Consider the following 19724-nt stretch of genomic DNA (forward strand, 5'->3'; position numbering starts at 1 on the left):
CCCCCATGATGCATGGATTGAATATTGCTAGTCTGGAGTGATACAACTAACGGAAATAAACCACCAGAGCTTAGGTTATGGGACCTCTCCACATTCCTCATGAATTTTCATACAACTATAGCAGGAAGTCAGGACTCCACAATCAAGGCCTATGTGGGTTCATACTGTTTGGTACTGAACTGTCCTATCATTCACTATACACAGTGCTACTTATTGGTTAATAGTTTGCCAGTGGGAATAGGCAGCCTGAGAGATTAGCCAGGATCACCTTTAAAGTAAACTCATCAGGGGCTGGAGAGATGGCTCAGTTGGCTCAGCAGTTCAACGCTTGGTCCCCTTGCAGAGGACAGGAGTGTGGTTTTCAGCACCCATATCTGGCAGCTCACAACTGCCTGGAACTCTAGACCTGGGGCATCTGATACTCTCTCAGGCTTCCAAGGATATCTGCATAGACATGTGTATACACATACAGATACACATATAAATTAACATTTTAAGTCTTTACATGAAGCAAGCCAGCATCTGTGATAGCACCTGGTAGCTGTTAAAGCCTTTTACAGGTCAAAATTCTAATGTCTTGAAGCAATACACGACATTACAGTCGCCCCTGCTATCTGTCTGTGTTATAGCTTCTGAATCCTGAGCTTCTTAGTGGGGACAGTACTGACCGCTCTGGCAGAAAGAGGAAACTTTTTCAGAAGTATATGAGCCTCTGTAAGAGAACAGCTATTGTACTTTGTATGAGGTAGGAAAATTTTAAAGAAAACTTGATAGCCTGCAGTATACAAGAAACGCTTCTTCCACAACCCATCTGCAGTTTCTAGGATCCATACCACATAGCTGAGCAAAATATTTGTAAGGAAGCAAATCTCCAGAACCTAAGTCTGTTATACAATCACACCTCTTCTATAAACTCTAACACTTTCCTCAGTTCTCCTAAGGAATTTGGCTGCTGTCATTATAAGTGAAAGAAGTTGTTTGCAATATGCAATATATGTCTTAGGGCTTTGTTCTTTGGGAGAAAGAACATTGCTTTCTATCATTAGTGATGGTCTAATTATAGATTCTTTTGAGGACAAAGGCTGCTGTCTCAGTGACTAGCACAGGTCTGATTTTTTTTCCATTTATTTTTTTTAATTCACTTTATATCCCTATCGTAGACCCCTCCCTCTCTCTTTCCCCCATCCCTACCAGCTGACCCCAGCCTATCAAAGTCTCATCAGGGCTGGCTGCATGCTCTTCCTCTGTGGCCTGATAAGGCCACCCTGCCAGGGGAAAGTAATGTAGGAGCTGGCAACAGAGTGATGTCAGAGACAGCCCTCCTCCCCTTACTAGGGCACCCACATGGAGACAGAGCTCCATATTGGCTACAACTGAGCAGGGGGCCTAGGTCCTCTCCATGCATGGTCCTTGGTTGGTACATCAGTTTCCACAGGCCCCACAAGCCCAAATTTAAGCCCATCTGCAAGAACACGTAATCTCAGTGGCTAAAATAAGGTTTGGATGGAACGAGGTAAATTGCAAGGACCACTCACATTAGATAGTGAGAAATAAGTACATAATCTTTAACACAGAATACATTCACTTTGAAAAGAAATCTGGCTGGAGATATGGCTCAGTAGCTCACAGCGCATAAAGACCATAATTTGTTTCCCACCAGCCAGTCTATTGGGGATCGATCAACTTCCTCTTCTGGCCTACATGGCACTGCATTAACATGTCCAACACCAATCCCCAAGTTAAGAATGATTAAAAATAAAATCTGTTCTTAAAATTGCAACCTTTAATGCACATAAGGTGTCAAGAAATATATGAAATATAAATACAGTAAAACTTTAAATAAGTATCCAACCAAACTTTTATTGGATTTTATTGCGATCTACTTTTGGCAAAGAGGGGAAAGTGACCACAAGAAGTCATAAGGTTTTATTCAACAAAGCAGTTTTTCATGAATGCTTCAGGTCAGTGTATAGTCAGCTCAGCTTCCAGTATCAGCTCGAGTACCTCATCATGGATATTTATGGCAGAATGATAACAGTAAGGCAGTGCAAGATGCTACACAGTCTACGATTAAACCATATTTTACACAGTATAATTTCAGGATAGTATACTAATACTCCACAATAAATAAGAATTTTTTTAAAAGTGTTGCTTAGCCCTTGTTGAACAAAATTCCATTATTAGCTTATTCTTTAAGTACTCCAGTTAATAAAAACTCGACTGTACTCAAGGACTCTGACTTTTCCAAAGATTAAAAATTAGTTATTTGTTACATTAAAAACAAAGCTTTAAAGCACATCCATACTTGCCCTTAAAGCATGTTTACATCATATATAACTTCTTATGCCCAATAACATGGCTTATATGGCAAAAAGTTCAATTTGAGGACAACTAGGGGGCTATCCTCCCATCCCCACTTCTTCCAAAAAGCCACACTTGGCCTCAGTGTAAAAGTTATATTTTATTGCCATGCTACAAAATGTATGAAGTTGGCACTGACAGAATAAAAAACAAAGGGAAAGAAGGGCTACAGGGCAAGGGCAAATGATGCTGTTACATATACAACAAAGCTTTATTCTAACTAACAGTGGTTAAGTTTTGCCAATACTAAGAATGCCAACTCAAAATGAAAATGCTGATATGAAACAGCATTAAAACACAATTTATGCACAGTACAGTATCATGTCTTTTATTAGAGAAATATGGAATGTTCAGAAAAGAAATTAACCATAGGGGTAAAATTCTTATCTCATATACAATTTGGCAATGGTAGTCCCACTGTAGACAACTTTTATAAAAGAAAAAATTGAAACCTAATAAGCTACCTTTATACAAAGTTGCTATATTTATGCCTTTATGTAGGAAAAAAAAACATTTATAATGCAAATTAGGACATACAATAATCTTACATTATTATACAATGTAATGAAAATAGAAACATAACACAAAGTCTGTCCTTTATAAAACATCTATTTTGCATTTACTAATGCAAATGTGGCACCCCGGTGACTACGGTACTATGGATACCAGCCTGTTTCCATGCTGCTATTGTCTAATTGCTAGAGAATTTCAAATATAGGATGCTATGAAAGAATTGTTACACCCTGAAAAATGAGGAAGCAGGGATGGGAAATAGGCAGCAAGATGACAGGGTGCTGGTCTGGGCAGAGTACATTGTGACAGATAAGAAAGTGTTAACTTTTCAAGCCAAAAATGTTTTCCATACATTCCGTAATTTCGTACCAATGCCTTGATTCAAATTTGGCAAACATTAAGGAAAAAGTAAATAGTACCATATACTTCACATCAGAAATATGAATGAAATGCCAATACATTATTTCTGAATGATGTCTCTGATGTTATGTCTATTTCAAGAATATACATATTTATACATACACATTGCACAAAACATTTGGGTATTATGGGTAGAAAATAGCACAGGGGAAACTGGGAAGTACATTTTATCTTGCTAAACCTTTACCTGGTGGCAAATACATGGTGGCACATTGCTGGGAAATTATGAAAACATAAGGCCCCTGTCCCATTTTTAATAGAACATTATTGAGGTACATTTTTATATGCTGTGCCACAGATTTGGGGCGGGTGCAGTGGGGAGAACAAACACACCAGTTTGACTTATTGTACCGGAGAGGTGGGGGTCAGCATTAATATCTGCAATGACAGAGACTGCATGGCAAAGCTTCCAAGTCCCAAATGTGATCTATTTTATGGATGTACTGAGAAGTGAACAGCTTGTTGCTGAGTCTTCAAGAGTAAAGTGCATGTCTCACCACTCCACAGCAGCAGTGAATGAAAGCAACTATTTGCCAATCTTCCTGGAGGGAGGGAAGGCACAGTATTTTCATTTTTCAAAGGAAGATGAAACTGGGAAATAAAACATTCAGAAAAACACTAGTAAAACCCATATCAGTTTCCAACCCTGGATCTGGAAAAAAAAAAATGCCATGGTCTATATGGATAAAAAGGATTTTATTTGGTGGGAAACAAGAGAAGCAAGGATTATATTTCCAAACCAAAAAGTGGGGTCACATGGTCTAATCAACAAAACCAATTATCTAAAATTAGGTTTGTCTCAGAAAATCTGAGACATATGGCCACAAATATGTGCCAATAAAATACCTCACTCTAAAAGTCATCAAATAGTAATAGGTACACTCTTCCAGGACAGACCTTAATGCCCACAATGAAACAACTGTAAAGGACAGTGGTACTCTACATGACTGATTAAATAGGAACAAAAGTGATTCCCAGAAGACATCTAGAAATTAACACCATCTGTTTACCTCTTCCTAATATTCATACAGTACCCTAAAATCAAATTATTAGCAGACAAATTGGTCCCATTTTCATTCTTAAACCATATACTATTTAAAGCATAAACTGTAATGATTATATTACTCACCTAAAAAATATAGCATCTAATTCAAATCTGAAGGGATACAAAGGGGGAAAAAAAAAGACAAAAAAAAAAAAAAAAAAAAGCATTCAGCCTCCAGAATGAACAGACCTGCCCCTCACTCGGAGAGTTAGGTTCGGTCCTGACTGCTTGTTAGAAACCGTGTGTGCTGTTGCCATCAATGTTCTTACCCCACATTACAAAATCCACTACTGAAATTTGGCGCAATTAGCAATCCACTCAGAATAAAGGATAAACAGAGCAGTATATAAAACATGAAAACTGCACATCCAGCCATTGCTCTCTTAAAGAGAGCAGTGAGCGCTTCAGGAAGCACCAAGTTCACAGAGGAAACAGGACACAGACACTTGCACTATGCTATAAACCAATGGTGCTAAAGATGAAGACACCTGTCATAATTTATTTTTATTACGACACTATTCTACTGTTCTGCTACTGATGAGTTCCTAAATATACTGAATGCTGTATGACTGAAACCTTTTCTTGTTAAATCAACCTTAGTCACATCTGGCGTATCCAGATCGTGATATGAGACTAACTCAATTTTAGAGAAAAAGTAAAATATTTTGCAAGGTTACCCAACCTTCTACTTTTATCTTCTCTTTACTATACAGTGGTTTGGGAATTGGGAGCATTCTTAATTTCCAAGATTTCAACATCTAGACACTCATCAGTTTATACAAACCTGACTTCATTTCAGATCCTCAATTATGACATAATCGCAATGCTTCAAGACTTCCCTGTAACTGCTATGCTAACCACAGCTTAGCAGAAGCATGGGGCTAAGACGAGCCCAGCTCCAAAAGAGGACAGCAGAGTGGGCAGTGGGAAGGCAGCCACGTCACTGAGAGAACCCCTGCTATAGTGCTGCAGAGCGCGCCCACAGGGAGGACGGTGCCTTTGGGGAACTCACACGGTTAGGCGTATCTTCCTTTTTTTCTCATCTACTGAAGACATCACTAATGGACACAAGTGAAATTTAAAATTGAGACAATGTTTTTTATCATCAGCTTGAAAAGTAAACAGCAGATAAATAAATACTGGACAAGGGCAACCCTGTTAGAAAATAACAGTCAGTTCCAAATGGACCTTCAAGACCATAACTTGACAAAAATGCAAACCAAGTAACAATAAACACACAACCCCATTCCAAATGATATACACAGACATCATACTGTAAAAATGGAAAGACACTACCAAACAAACTTGTAGAGGAATTTTAATCCAGCAACACGGCTGCTCTGATCACATCCAAAGACCCTCTAGGTCTGTGTGATCTGGCTGGAATGCAGACATGCCCTTAGTACACACCTTTAATCCCAAACAATGAAGGTAAAGTTAGTTTGTAGAATAAAGCACCCATGTTTCAATGTAATGTCTAATTGAGAGGCAAAGTGACAAACCAGAGAAAAGCTTGAAATAATAGGATATGCCCAATTCTCATGAGAACAGACAGGAAAAAGAAGCTACTTAAGACACAGCAGCACAGAGGGAGGGACAAAGGAGGCAGTTTTACTGCAACAGTTTTACAAAGACAGGATGAGGACAGAACAAGCTAGACAGGTGAAAACAGAACAAGCCAGAGGATAAGAAGCCAGAAGATTAGAACATATTGCCAAAGTTAGTACGAGGCCAAACAGAGCAATTCAGTCAGAAGCTGAGAGAAACCAGATTGAATCAGTCAGCTTGGAGTTGAGCCAGAACAGCTGAGTTAAACCAGCCAACCAGAGTTCAGAGAGCCAGAAAGGGTGAATTTATTCAGCAGTAAGTCTCAGAGGCTGAAAACATTCTAGGCCTAGATTAGATTGTACAGCGGCTAGAAGCTTCCAGGACTAGGCCTAGGTTAGCAGACCGAGGCAGTAAGCCCCTGAGAAGACAATTACATCAGGAGAATAAAAGATACTTTCACACAATGACAAAACAAAACAAAAAAACACCTGAAGCTAAATGGGAATTTAATGGCACAAATGTCTCCAGAAACAATGTGCTATCAATAATCTACCGAAAAGAAACGCCAAGAGATCATGGTGTAGATTTTCAAATGTTTTTTGAGGAAAGTGACCTGAGACTGATTCCTAAATCCACCATAAATCTGAGTAAGATAATATCTGGACATGCCCTTCAAATGACACCATGAGATGAGTAAATAAAACATTGTCTCCTGTCTGCCTTCCAATACACAACTATATTCATGATACTGGACTCTGTCTAGTAACACTGAAGACAGAGGAGCTGACTGGTACAAAAGGAGGTGTGGTTTCTCTTGTTTCTTTTATACGAGTTTTGGCCCAAGTCAAAAAAGCCTTTAATTATATCCTCATGTTACATGCTGGAGACCATATACTGTGAACAGTGAATCTACGAGTATTACTCTCAAAGCCTAAAGTTATGTTAGCAATGTACATTATCAAGAGACTTTATAAAAGGTTTAAATGCCAACCACAACTTAGACATGGAAGATATGCATATGTCCAGGACATTGACTATAAACCAACCAGCATGTCATTCACTTCCAATCTCATTTTAAATAGGCACTGTGAAAATGGGAATGCTGCTGTACAATGAGTAGAATATAATGAAATTAGTGTTTTTAATGAGTACCTGCTCTACATTAATTCCCTTTAAGAATGCACATGAAATATTCAGAAAAAAATTCTCAGTCTATAAAAGGAGTTAGTGTATAAATGAAAATGAAGCATTGCATCTTCATTTTTAAAAACTTCACGAAGGTGCAAACAACATAATGCTTTCCAGGCTCACATGGGCAGGTCAGTACTATTATGTCTAGTTTTCCTAGATGTACCATCGTCTCGTGGCAGTGCTTTCTGCAAGTTGGACATAGCAGCAGTTCTCTCAATGTCTATCACAGCATACAGTTCTGTGCGCCTGGTAGGGGTTTGTGGAAGGGGAGTGGTCGGCGTCTTTGGAGTCTGAGGGTTATCAGAGTCACTGCCACCTTCCAAATCCACCTGTATATAATTGAGTTGCCTGTGTTCTAAACTGGGGCGCCTGATATCAAAGTTAAAGACTGTCGGTGTACAATCCCGACGCCTTGAATAGTCTATTTTGTGAGCACTTGCCGGCACTGTTACATTCTCTGTATTAACATAATTATGCATTGGATCTAGATTATTATGGTAGCCATTTAAAGATGGGGTCTTTGGTCCTAAACTTTCATCTTCATCCCTACTGAGTTTGCGGGCTTCCCAAACAGGAGGCAAAGACGGTAGATTTTCATAGTTTAATAACGCAGTTCTTCTCTGAGCAGAGTTGTTGACATTCTGGGTATCTGAGGTGCTGGTAGATGTCAGACGACCTCTCCTGACCCCTGAGGCACTAGGGATAGATAGCCCATTTATATTTTCGTACACCAGTTTGTTAACAGAGGGTACATCTCTTCGTTCATCACTGTCATAGCCAGTGTCCCATTCTGTGCTATTCGCACCACTTCCACTAACTGGGTCTTTTCCAAGTTGCTCCAGTTTCTCCTTTTCCATTAACTGCTTCTGAACAGGGGTTGGTCCTAAAACAAATTTGACTCCTTCGGGTTTAAGAAGAACCTGAGGGTCCCTGTCTTCAATATTACTTGGTTCTTCTTTTGGTGTGTTGCTTTCAGCATTAGAAACTCTCGCCTCTGGGGGAACATGCACACTTGCACAGTTTTTTCGCTCTTCTTGCACACCTGTAGTGTTAACATAAGTATGTACCTTAAAAGAAAAGGGGGGGGGGGGACAAAGCAAATCAGTCACAAAAGCAAAAACAGCCTGACTAATCAGGGAGCTAGTGAGGTGGCTTGGTGGTTAAGACCACTGGCTGCTCTTCTAGGGGACCTCAGTAAATGATTCCTAGCCCACAACTGTCTGTAACTCCGATGCCCTTTTCTAGCCCCTATAGGCAGTGCACACAACTGGAGCAGACATGCACACAGGCAAAACACCCATACACATAAAATTTTCAAAAAGATACCGTCATGTCAAAACATTCTGTTTATTTAGTGAAACAGGGTCTTACTATGTAGCCCAGGCTAGCATCAAACTACACGCAATTGCTTCTACTTCCCAAATGTAGGATTTGTGCCACTATTCCTTTTTTGTGCCACCATTAATTTTATTACTTCCTCTTTAAATAAACTGTTAACCTAAAACTTCTGCACCTATTTTTTTTTAACCTAATAAAAAGACAGGAGGGGAAGGAATGTAGAAATCTCTTTGTAAAAGGAATAACTACTTTAAAATAACATGCAGCACTACACTTAAATAGTATTACATTCATCAGAAAGTCAGCTGATCATGTGACACATACCTATAATGCTGGCAGAGACAAGAAGATAGCCAAGTTTGAGGCTATCATAGGCTACATAACAAACCCTGCCTCAAAATAAATAAAAATAAATGAATGAATGAATGAGGAAAGGAAGGCTGGAGAGATGGCTCAGCAGTTAAGAACACTGTCTGCTCTTCCAAAGGGCCTGGTTCAATTCCCAGCACCCACACAACACTTCACAACTGTCTGTAATTCCAGTCCCAAGGGATCTGACAGTTTCATACCAATGCACATAAAATAAAATTAAATAAATTTTAAAAAGAAAGGAAAGTCAAAACAAAATAGAATTACCATTTGGCAGCTCTAAGATTTTAAAGCATGTTGCTGGAGAGATGGCTCAGCGGTTAAGAGCACTGACTGCTTTTCCAGAGGTCCTGAGTTCAATTCCCAGCAACCACATGGCAGCTCACAACCATCTACAGTGTGATCTGATGTGTGTGTAAAGACAGAACACTCATAATAAATAAATAAATGAATGAATGAATGAATGAATGAATAAATAAATAAATAAATAAATAAAATAAAGGAGCTATTAAAGCATGACTCAGCAGTAAGAAATAACAAGAACTGAAAAGGAAAAGGCAATTCTATCACTATTTCCTCATGATCTGACTTGACAACATGGAAACCCCTAAATAAAGAGTTTCATAAAATTTATAGATGCAAAATAGCTACACCTAGTAAGATACCATGAGCACTTAGAAAAGTGTTTCAAGGACTCTACCTAAAAATTTTCAGATTTAAAATGGTACGCAAAACTGAGATAAGTGTTATTATGGTAAATAATATAAAAAATGTTTACTATGTGAAGAACATTTACTTTTCAAACACTAAAAAATCTCTTAATGACAAATGATAAAATAATTTACAGAAGATAAAACTTACCTGCTACTACATTATGTCCAAACAAATACTTGATTCCACATTTTGAACTAGTAGGAGCACTAAGTAGCTCCAAACCCTCCACAGTTAAAATCTAAACATTAACAGCCACGTAAAGTCTTGACCCACTGAACGTTATTCTATTCAGAACTGACTATGAGTTTGTCTTTCTTCACGGACAGATGCACCTCTCTATGGACAGACTGACTACTCACAAGTTTCTTCAATCCCAGCACTCAGGAGGCAGAGGCTATGGGACCTCTCTGAGTCCAAGGCCAGCCTGGTTTATAGAGTGAGTTTCAGGATGACCAAGGCTCTACAGGGAAAGCCTTACCCAGAAAGGAAGAAAAAAGTTAAGTTCCCCTGACATCTCTGTGCATTCAGCGCATGCTAGCAAATGCATGGCACTTTTTCACTGTCAATGCACAAGCACTTTACAGAGACAGTTAAAGTCCACACTGAGTGACACTTCGAGCACTAACACAAGCACACTTTAACCCTACAAAGCCTGTTCTGCCGACAAAGTGATGGACTTACTTGTTCCTCAGCCACGAGCAAAGGGTGTGTGGATTCTTCACCGACTGAAGGTAAGCGTGCACTTCCGACAGAAGGATGCCGGCTTGAGGGGTGGGATGAAGCATCTCCAAACGAGGGGTAGCGAGGATACCCATTCGGTAAGCTCTGAGCAGCAAGCCCCGGGGCTAACATTTGTTTATTGTGTTGAGAAGAAAGACAGGAAATGGGGGTAGGGCAGAGAACAAAAAAATGAATGAGACTCTAACATGCACTGGGAGTTAGTAACACATTCCTGTCAAGACTTATGAACTAGAGCATAAACTTCGGCCCATCCGGTCTTAACCTTCTTATCAACTGGCTGTTCTTTCTGGCAGTGCTGGCAATAAAGAGCCTACCCCCAGGCACACAGGTGAGCATTCTGACAGTGAGCAGTACTCCTGGCTTTTGACTCACGTTTAATGTTTTCATTTTTTAAAATGTTTGTAACTAAGGCTAATCAGGATTTGTTGCTGTTGATCATCATTTCTAATTGTTTTAGACTAAATTTCTATAACCTGTATCATATAAATATCTGACATGCAGAATGAAAGGAAAAACGGCTCCTTACTTGTAGGTGTTCGAGGTGTTCTAGGGACCTCCAATTCTGTCTGATGACTATTCCTTTCTACAACTGGCTCTTCCACCACATTTATACTATTATTTTGCATAATCTCTTGCAACATGTTAAATAATTCTTCTGCACGGGCACACTTGAAAGCAAAGATTCCTACAAATAGAAATCAAGAAAGAAACATGACAACCGTGCCTTTAAGAAGCTATAAAAGTGTTGGTCAAAAGAACTTCCTTTTGTACTGGTCAGCAGTGACTGCAGAGACAAGAACAAATATAACAGACATCTATACAAGTCCTCCAAGGCTCAGGAAACAGTACAGAAGAAAGGGCACAGAATGGTATGAAATGCTGACTTCCAGACATGACAGCTGTACTTTTGAATGCACAGTAGCTGAATTTATGGGCATAAGAACTGAACTTATCCATCAACATACCACATCGTGGGGAACTCGCTCAAGGGACTTTAGGATTTATACCTAGTTAATGGTTACTGTGGGAAGAAAAAACATTTTTATCAACGGTATAGCCACTAGTAAGGTACCTATTCTCCTGTAAACAAATCCTCAGCCATGTTCCTGTAGCCAACTCTAATGAAACTCACTGGCATTCCTCTAAGGGCCTCCCGACCCCAAAATTACATTAAAGTAGATGGGGGTACTAAGTGGGAAAAGAAGGAGATTACTATAGCAAGAGTGGTAGGTGAGTAAGAGAGGTTAAGAGGGTTGAATATGATCAAATTTTATTATGCACATGCATGAAAATGCCAGTGAAAACCACTTTTATGTATAATTAATATATGGTAATAAGACTTTGTTTTTGAACTTGTAAGAACACATCAAAGAGAAGAAGTTGTGGACTAAGCATGGTGGTGGTCCTAATGAGAACAGGCCAAAAGGCTCGTATATTTCAATGTATACTCCCTAGTTGGTGGAATATTTGAGTAGAACTAGGAGGCGTGGGCTTGTGCAAGGAAGTATGTCACTGGGACGGGGTTTTGAGGTTTCAAAAACTCACTCCAGGCTGAGTCTTTCTCTGACTGCTGCCTGTGCAGCAGTAAAGCATGTAAAGCTCTCAGCTAGTGCCCCAGCACCATGTGTTCAGCCATGCTCCCTGCCATGATAATAATGGACTTAACCACCCAAACTATAAGCAAGACCTCAACTACATGTATTGTTTTATAAGAGTTGCCTTGGTCATGGTATCTCTTCACAGTGATACAACAGTGACTAATATGCCAACAGCAAGAACTATCTTCTGATAAATAAATTATATATACCTTATTTCAAAATATATGTGTAAGGTTCACAGATAATTTTCACTTGTCTAAAGCAATGTACACGAGATCTGCACATATACTACAGTAGGCTTTAACAGCAGGGGGAGCCCAATCACCACTAACAGCAGCTCTTTCCATTGACCAGGCCCTGGCTAGGGAGTTTATAATCATTACCTTGTTCAACTGTTACAATTCTGGAGATAGGTTATCATTCCCCCATTACAACATTCAACAGCAGGCAGGTAACTTACCCAGGCCATTCCACTAGCAGGGAGCCAAAATTATTACCATTATCATCGTCATCATTATTACTAATAAATTAATTAAAAAACAAAACCAGGGGGCTGGAGAGGTGGCTCAGAGGTTAAGAACACTTGCTGTTCTTCCAAAGGTCCTGAGTTCAATTCCCGGCAACCACATGGTGGCTCACAACCATCTATAGTGAGTCTGGTGTGCAGGCAGAATGTTGTATAAATAATAAATAAATCTTTAAAAATAAAAAATAAAAACAAAACCATGTTCTGTTGACTCCACTGTTTACACTCTGCCCAAGAAGTTAGAACCAAAAGATGCTTAACTATTTTATTTCCACCAGGGCAGGGTGATTAGTGCGTGGCTGATAAATGAATCAGTTTATTTTCTTAATGGGAGGTTCATGTATTATTTATTTATTGGCATGGGGTCTTCCTTTTTTAACCCTGGCTGGCTGGAATCTGCAACAATAATCTTGCTTCTACCTCCTAAGTACTGGCTATACAAGCATGTGCCAACATACGCAGGCTTTCTCTCAGAAATGAAGCACTATATAAATAGTAACCGAAAGCACAATGCTTCAAATACACTATCACTGGGAGAAAATAGAGGCTTCACCTACCTTGTCCAGTTTGACACCTTCGACCACTTTCAAAAGAAAAGAGATTTGAGTCATAGCCGTATCGTCGCAGGCAGAGGTAGTGCCATTTCACTGAGTCACGTTTTCGAGTGTATAAAATCAGCTCTGTGTCTGTAAGCTCCATTATGCCAGAGCCTAGCTCATTCCCATCATCATCCACATTAATGACCTAAAGAGAAATGATGGCAACTTAAACATTTCACCAAGTTTGGGAGAAAAATGCATTGCTAATAATTATATCAACTTTTTCTTCACTTGCTACAAGTTCATTCACCTGGCAATGTGTGTAGGGCATCAACTACGTCACAATAAAATAATATTCGTTCACATGTATAGAATTTACATTCCCACTGGAGAAATAAGATACAAACACAACATCTATGTTTGATTAGTTGACAGAAGAATGCAACAGAGACTACAAGGCACCAATGACTGCCTAAGGTGGCTGAAGAAAACAAGACTTCAATTAGACCTGAGTATAACTTTAGAGAGGAAATAAAGTAAGAGAGGAAATCTGCTGGCTTACAAGATACACAACACAATATGAAGGCACAATGCTAAAACAGAATAAAGTACCTTTCAAAGAGACCAAATTAAGACAGGCACAAAGTCCATCTAATGAGACAACTGTAGTGCTGAGCTTCAGAAACTACCCAGACATGAGCAGGGTATATGGCTCAGTGGGACAGCACTTGACTAGCATGTGTGAGGCCCTGGGTTCCATTCTCAGTGCTGTAAACAAAGAAAATGGCCAAAGACTATAGACGGTAACACAGAGAAGCGGTTTTACCCCGGGGCACGGAGAGGTCTTACTCCATTTAATCCACTGCACTAATGGAAGTAAAACTTACTAATCATACAAATTGCCCAAGAGAGCAAAGCTGTTAAGTAACAGGCATGGAACTTACACAGATATGTGTCACCCAAAAGCGAGGACTCTCAGCACACTGAGGTAAGATTATAAGTGACACTAAATAGTTCTGGGAGCATTTAGTCTATTTTAGCACAGGTTACTGAAGGATGAAAGATAACTAATTATATGGCAACCACAGGATGAATTACAGGGTAAATGCAAGTACAGTGTAGTTAAGAAATCAAGCCAGATGTGGAAGCTTCGGCCTGTAATCCCAGCTAGAACAGAGGGGAGGACAGGGAGCTACAAGGAAGCCTTGGACACACAGTGAGACTCTCTTATCAAGAAAAAAAAAATCATCTAAGCATGCAAAAAGATGCCTAAATGGCCGTGCTATAGCTTGAATCTTAAGTCTCTCCCACAAACTGAAGTGTTTAGAGGCACAGACCCCCCATTTGTAGCACCACTTATAAATGTAAAACCTTAAGAAGAAGGGGTCTTCCAGTCACTGTGGGCATGTCTGTAAGGAAGAGCCCAGCTGTGTCTTTTTCTGTATCTTGACCACGACCATGACATACATGATTCTGTTCTACAACACACTTCTGCCCTGATGTGCTATCACACACACCACTATCCCAGAGCAGTGGGCTAACAGATCATGTACTGAAACCTCTAAGACTGACCCAAAATAAAATTCTTCTTCCATAGAAGTTATTTGTCACAATAACAAAAAGTTGACAAGTTGTAAGACTACAAGACAATTATAAAAGGATATTTTAAAGAAATTATTACCTAAACTATGTGATTAACAGGACAAAGGACTAAAGAAAAACTAGAAAAGAATTCCTATTATGGTTCCCAGTTCATGTGTTGGAGGCTTGGTCATCACTGTAGCAGTGTTGAAGAAGAGATGGGTCATAGCGGGAGGTCCTTAGGTTACTGGGGGTTTGTCCTCAAAAGGAACACAGTTCCTGTGGGAGTCCAGCTAAACATACCTCCCTCCCTCCCCCTGCCTCTCTCTTTATCTCTGTCTCTGTCTCTCTTGGTTCTGGTCTTTAGACCATTGGATACTCTCCCACACTGAGACAGTCTAGTAAAGGGGTGCTTGGGCAGGGCCAGCGCTATGCAGGCTCAACTTTTCAGAAAGGAAAGCTAAATACACCCCTCTTCTTTCTAAGGACTTAGCTTGAGGTATTTGTTGCAGCAATGAAAAATGAAGTAACAATTCATATTGTTAGTAAGAGAGTGCCATCATTTACTCAAATAAGAAGAAGGCAGACTATGGGAAAAGGGGAGGAATAAAAGGTTCTGGGCAATAAAAAGAAAGAGAAGGCAAGATAAATTAAATGTTCAAGTCCATCCAAAGTAGGCAGAAGAAAAAAATAAGGATAGAGTTCTGCTGGCAGTACTGACCTTGAACTTGTTCCGATGGTTATCTGGGACAGTGTCTTTATCTGGACAGCTACAGCAGCTACCCATGGCTTCTTCAGAAGACCATGTGAGCACTACACAGAGAAGAATTTGAAGAAAAGTATTATACACAGGATATAAAAGATGCAATCAGGCTGACTAGAAAGCATCCCACACAGGCATGATACTTTTATGCAGAAAATAAAGCCCAATTATGTTAATGTTTAGAACTAAATTTCATTCAATTAGTTGGTCAATTTTGCATGGTGATAGTAAATTATATAAGGTACATGTCAAAGACACTCACATTTCCAGTTTAATTTTTAAAGGTCTGCTTATTCTAAAATCATGTACCACTATCTAAATAATTAACTTACAGTTATTCAACAGTTAGTCAAGAAACTAATCTTTTATGGCTTATCAGAAATTTCATGTCCTTTCTAATGAATGAATGAATGAATGAATGAATGAATGGATGGGTGAATGAATGAATAAAAGTTGTGTGTGTGGCACATGCCTTTAATCCTAGCAGAGACAGGCTGCTCTCTGTAAGTATGAGGCCAGCCTGATTTATATAGCAAGTCCCAGGCCAGCCAGGGTTGAACAGTGAAACCCTGTCTAAGGAAAAAACAAAATGTTAAAAAAAAAAAAAAATTTTTTTTAAAGGATGCTACACTTTTAGCTAGCAAATATTCTGATTCTTATTACTCACTGTAGTATCTTTCATATATCTTATTAAACAAGAGTTCACTGGCAAGCAACATACATCGAATTTTAAACAGTACATTAGTAAGAAAGGTGGTCAACTCAAAATTCCACCGGCAGTATAAAACACACAGCACTGGCCAACCTGATAGTATAGTAGTCTGTGTGTTTAATCCTTTGCCATAGAAGGTGAGACAGAAAGGTTACACAGGAGAAAATAAGTATTCAAGGGCATTCCAAATAAACAAAGGAGAATGTCAAAGCATTACTTCTAAACAAGGGAGAGAAGCAGAGTAAATTTACTGTTTGCTGCATGGGGATAGCAAAGGTGCACAGGAGCCACAGGACCTTACACATAGATCTGACTGAAACCATTTACATTCTTCAGTGGTTCTTTAGCACTTTCAGGTTTAAAAACCAAACCTTCCTTCTCCTCTGCTAAACTACCTCACCTCTAGTTAGAATAAACAGTCTTCCTCCACATCAGCTTATTGTCTCACGTCCTTCCATAACAGCTTTCTGTGGCTTCCTTTCGCCAAGATTAAACTTTTTCTAACTCCAACCTATTAGGTTAATTACAATTCTCACAAATCGCCATCTAAGTGCCCTAGGCTGTCCAACAGCATAGCATCTACCATGCTTTGTACTTAGCAAAAGTTGTGGCTGGCTATCTGTTTATATACTGTTCTCCCTCCACTATGAGCTCCTTTCCAGAAGTGGAGCTACTCATCCTTATACCTCCAATGTTCAAAGTAAGTACTTTAGGCCATTTGTGAACTAAGTGAACGATACTGCACTAAGGTAAAGAATGCCTGGCAATTATAATTAAGTTGAAAAAAATCACAGTAGTGTGTAACCTAAAGAAATGACAACCTCCAATTTTCCCACAGGAAAACATTATGGCCTTTGATCGTGTTTTCCACAATAGGCATTTGTCTTCACTAACTTACTTCACTGTGGTCTCTAAAGATAGGCACACCTTGTTTTCTTCATTTTATAGGGAACTAGCATACTGTTTAACATAGCTACAAATGTTTTAGGTTTTTTACCAACAAGTGTTAAATTATTAAATAAAACTATTTTAAGTTTATAAAAAAAGTTGTAACTGATAGAAATATTTTGAAAACCTTAAAATTATGCAGCATTCTTTTCCCAACCTCCTTAAACTCAATCACTTTAACCACACACATGATATACTCAGATGTGTATTTAAAATTTACCTGCCTGCAGGATATGGTTAAGATTAACTCAGAAATCAACAGAAAAAATGAAGTATTATAAAGACCAAACACCATAGCAGCAATAGGTACAAGAAGAAAGCGATGAATCTAGAAGACAAAGTCAGCAGCACTGAGTGGCTAGCTTGGTACAAGGGCACAAGAAGCAAGTGTTTGTTATGACGATGACGGTACCGGCTCCACTGCCCGAGATTCTTCTGGTGGAAGTGATGATGGGCTCAGCTTCGGCTACCCTAACTGAGGTTGCAGACAACATCGAAACTAAGGCATACAAAAGAGCCAAATACGCAGTTATGAGTTTGAGGGAGGAGCTTAGAAACATCACAGTGCAGCCTGGGTACTGGTTGCATATGCCTTTAATTCCAGCAGGAGGATCTCTGTGAGTTCAAGGCCAGCCTGGTCTACAGAGGGAGTCAGGACAGCCAAAGGCACACAGAGAAACTCTGTCTTGAAAAAAACAAAACAAACAAATAAACAAGACAAAAAAGAAATGTCAGACTGCATGGCACTGAAGCCACGAAGGGAAGGAAAGCTGTGCCTGGAGAGGGCTGGCAGTTAAGAGCACTAACTGGTCTTGCAGAGGACCTAGGTTTGGTTCCCAGCACTCAGATGGCTCACAATCACCTGTACCTCCAGCTCCACGGTACCCAAAGCCCTCCTCTGATCTCCAAGGGCTCATGCACACAGGTAATGCAAATACATACACTCAAGCACACACACCTAAAATAAGTATGGGAGGGGAGGCTGGCCTCAAACTTCTAACTGTCCTGTCTCAAGTCTTCTAAGTACTGAAATTACAGGTGAGTACCACAAGCATGTATTTCCTTGAGATGTCATATACTTAAAAAAAGCAGGTTTACAATCAGTGGATCAGAAAGAGTTGTTTTAAAATGGGGGAGAGGAGTGTGTGTGTAGATGAGTGAGTGGCCAAGACGCTCCTTGTAAAAACGCAGTGGAGTTTTAGGTGAGGCGAGCTTGGCAAAGGACAAGGGTGAGGATTATGTTCTTTACTGTAGCACTCACCAGTCAAAGAGCTCAACCTAGGGTCTGAGGTAATAGAGAAGGTACAGGACGTCTGTAATGAAGAGTCATGGTCAGAAGAGAAGTAAAGAGGGACAGCTGACAAAGGGAAGTACTAGTGAAGACCTCAGGCTGATGAGTGCAGGCACTTGTGGTTCACATTCAACTTCAGGAAAGAGACTTTAAAAAACTGACTTTGGTATTTTGACAGTCTCATTGCTGTACACAATGCATTCTGATTCTTAAATTTTCCTTCTTCCCTTATCAACTACCCCTCCTCCTCCCTTCCTGTCTCCTAGATTCTTGATGTTGTGTGATTCAATTTAGTTTAACCAGGACCGTTATCTGTGATTATTGCATTGAACTAACAACTGGAACCTGCTAAGGTTACCAGTAGGTACACAACTGAAGATAATGAATCCTTTCTCTGACTTTGTAAGTAAGAAATAGTTCTGCAATGAAGGGGCAGAGTGCCCTGAGCCCTTCCTCCATCCATGCCTGGCTAATGATAAGCTCATTCTTGTGTGGCCCCAGTGCAGACATTGAGAGGTGCCGAGATTTCCTGACTGAAACAGCTGTGTATTCCCTAACAGAGGTGGACTTGGCATTCAAGTCTCTGAGTCCTGAGCTCTGAACCATTATGTCCTAGGCACAGGGTAAGGTGAGGTGCTGTATAGCCTGCTTTTCTGAATAGCAGAACAGCATCTGGAGGCCACATCTCAATGGTGACACCTCATGATGTGCAGTAACATTGAAGTACCGAACAAAGAACCATGTGATCTCATAAGCACATTTCTCCAAACCAGAACTCCGCTTTATTTAAGTAGTTTTATGCTCCCCTAGGAGAACACTGATTTCTGAATGCATCTGAGGTAGCTTTCCATCTGAGATGAAAACTTCCACAAGCTGGCTGAATATTCTATATTAGTATACATTGTGTTTCTTTAATTAAAGCCATTTGTCCTTATTTTATGGTGCTGAGGGAGTCGGTAAATCAAGATACAACACAGTTGCATTCAACAAAATAATGGTCCTTTCTTTCAAGATAATTTTCAACTTACCTAGATGTGGCCATTAATACTGTTAGCCTCTGGTGCTGCATCAGGAGATTAATCATATTTCAAATACAATGTCTTCGTTTGCTAACTTAACCTAGAAGTAACAGAAGAAAATCAATCTCTTTCTGGCAGTTAAACCCAAGACCTCATCATACCTGCCGAGTGCATATTCTTAACTACTGAAGTAAACATCCAGCCCTCAGACTATTTCTTTTAAGATAACAATTTTCACTGTAAGGCTTCTGGTGGCACTACTACTTCAGGTGACCTACATATGCAAACTCACATATCTAAAATACTCGTTTAAACTTAGTATCTAAGCTAGATTTTTAAAAGATCAAGTAAAGATGCACCAACTGAGTTTTATAATGCTTCTGCCTGGTTCACTTCTTTCCAGGCCCAAAGTCCTGTTTAAGCCCAGGGTACACTAACTCTGCATTCTTAGTGATTCTTCCTGAAAGTAAGATTCCTTTAGAATCCATCCTTTGTTTTTTTTTTTTT

General features: G+C 39.6%; 1 protein-coding gene across 1 annotated transcript; it reads right to left on the reverse strand.

Annotated features, from left to right (window-relative positions):
- Window positions 1-2441: 2441 nt before the first annotated feature.
- On the reverse strand, window positions 2442-19311 carry Frs2 (fibroblast growth factor receptor substrate 2). The gene is made up of 6 exons (XM_055626087.1): window positions 19227-19311; window positions 15206-15297; window positions 12922-13108; window positions 10767-10925; window positions 10181-10344; window positions 2442-8145 (listed from the first exon to the last, which is right to left on the reverse strand). The coding sequence occupies exons 2-6, from the start codon at window positions 15269-15271 to the stop codon at window positions 7195-7197; spliced, it is 1527 nt and encodes a 508-aa protein (XP_055482062.1). The 5' UTR covers window positions 15272-15297; window positions 19227-19311; the 3' UTR covers window positions 2442-7194.
- Between the last annotated feature and the right edge of the window lie 413 nt (window positions 19312-19724).

This window comes from Psammomys obesus, unplaced genomic scaffold (genome assembly GCF_907164565.1).
Source record: "Psammomys obesus unplaced genomic scaffold, mPsaObe1.curated_primary_1811, whole genome shotgun sequence".
Lineage (NCBI taxonomy): Eukaryota > Metazoa > Chordata > Mammalia > Rodentia > Muridae > Psammomys > Psammomys obesus.